The sequence below is a fragment of the Chaetura pelagica genome, unplaced genomic scaffold (assembly GCF_000747805.2).
Source record: "Chaetura pelagica isolate M959 unplaced genomic scaffold, ChaPel_1.0 scaffold152, whole genome shotgun sequence".
In the NCBI taxonomy this organism is placed as follows: domain Eukaryota; kingdom Metazoa; phylum Chordata; class Aves; order Apodiformes; family Apodidae; genus Chaetura; species Chaetura pelagica.
The window spans coordinates 428556-430248 of NW_009952434.1; the positions used below are offsets into that span (position 1 = coordinate 428556).

The 1693-nt window shown below is 60.4% G+C and overlaps 1 protein-coding gene across 1 annotated transcript in view; it reads right to left on the reverse strand.

Moving 5' to 3' along the window:
- Positions 1 to 24: 24 nt before the first annotated feature.
- Positions 25 to 1693, reverse strand: part of SOX13 (SRY (sex determining region Y)-box 13) — a 4638-nt gene continuing 2969 nt past the window's right edge. The window contains exons 9-13 of the mRNA XM_010008314.1: positions 1567 to 1686; positions 1225 to 1334; positions 1033 to 1129; positions 807 to 950; positions 25 to 245 (exon numbers count right to left, since the gene is read on the reverse strand). Coding sequence (XP_010006616.1) covers positions 25 to 245; positions 807 to 950; positions 1033 to 1129; positions 1225 to 1334; positions 1567 to 1686 — 692 coding nt within the window. The remainder of the gene's footprint in view (positions 246 to 806; positions 951 to 1032; positions 1130 to 1224; positions 1335 to 1566; positions 1687 to 1693) is intronic.

A 1693-nucleotide genomic window follows, 5' to 3' on the forward strand; every position in this document is an offset into this window, starting at 1 on the left:
GGGAGGGGGTGGAGAAGGGGGGTGTTACCCGATCAAATAGCCCTGCCGGGCGTCCTGCCGCCGGTTCCTCATCAGCGCCTTGTACTCGCCCACCCGCAGCCTCTTCCCCTCCACGATGCAGGTGCGTTTGGGCCGGGGCTTGTACTTGTAGTCAGGGTATTTCTCCAGGTGCTGCCGGCTCAGCCGGGCTTGCTCCTCATAGTAGGGTTGTTTCTCCTGGTTTGTCATGGATTTCCACCTGGAGCCTGAGCACAGAGGAGCCGCCAGGCACGCTTAGACCCCACCCGCCGTGGGGAAGCTGGTCAAGCCCCCCAGCAGCTCCTGGCTAGTTCAAGGAGTATCTGGGGGATGCTCTTAGTCAGAGGATTTAGTTTTAGGTGCTCCTTGTGAGGAGCAGAGAGTTGGACTTGATGATCCTTACAGGTCCCTTCCAACTTGAGATATTCTTTGATTCTACAGCCACCACAAGAGCTAATTCATGCTCACTCAGGGCTCTTCAGACAGGCTTGTGGGTGATGGCACCACAGGATTGTAACAGTGACATGGCCACAGGGAAGGAGCAGTGTGACCAAGAGCCGCAGCAGGGCTGTCAGGGGAGGTGACATGTTGGCTTGGTGAGGACCACACTCCTACAGGCACCTCCAAGAGTGATGCTGCAACGGGGGCAGCACTATCATGGACATCACCTGTAAGTGGGTGGCTGAGGGACAAGCAGAGTGAGCAGCTGGATGGAGCTTGAGTCCCCCACGGGGGATGTAGAAGGGGTTCCTGCCCCAGCCCCCCCCAAACACATCCCCAGCACTCACCCAGGATCTTGCTGATGCTGGAGTTGTGCATGTCTGGGAAGGCCTGCAAGATCTTCCTCCTCTCGTCCTTCGCCCACACCATGAAGGCGTTCATGGGCCTCTTGATGTGGTTGTTGTTCCTGGACTCAGGGAAGTGCCGTGAGCCTGTGGGGACACCCCAGTGTGGGTCAGGAGCCCAGGAAGGAGCAGGCAGGGCTCACACCACGGGGCTCTCAGCTGTCCTTACCATCCATCTCACAGGTCAAGAGGGCCTCATCCAGCCGGTGGGCGGGGGTCTCCTCCATCCGCTCCTTCACTGGAGAAGAGTCGATCCCCACGTGGTCCTGCAGAATAGCAGAGGGTCAGGAACCAGCTCCAGGCCAGGGAGCCTGCCCACAGGATGCAGACCCAGCCGTGGAGGGGTGGGAGGTGGGCTCACCTTGCGGTAGGGGTTGCTCAGTGACCCCTCCATGGCCCCGCTGTGGCCGTGCAGCAGCTGCCGCGCGTCCTGGATGGCTTTGGTGATGGCATCACCTTCTCCCAGGAACCCTGGCAGGACACCAGCGTGGGCACCCATCAGCACCAGCTCCTCTGACACCCCACAGCACCCCACCCCACTCCAACCATCGCAACTGCATGTCCTGAGGGGGTGGCACAGAGCACCAGGTGTCCACCCAGGACACACCAGGGAGGAGGGACCCCAGGGAGATGTCCCCAGTCTCTGGGAAGTGGCCAGAGGAAGGCATGGACTATTTATCAGTAAAGGCACTTGGAAACCCACCCAGAGGCAGGTTGGACGGGCTGGTCTGCAGGTCCCTGGTGGCCCCATGACTTGGTGTGAGGGACTGGCAGCCGCTCATCTTCAAACTGGGCGAGCTGGAGGCACTGGGGAGGTCAGAACCTTTGGG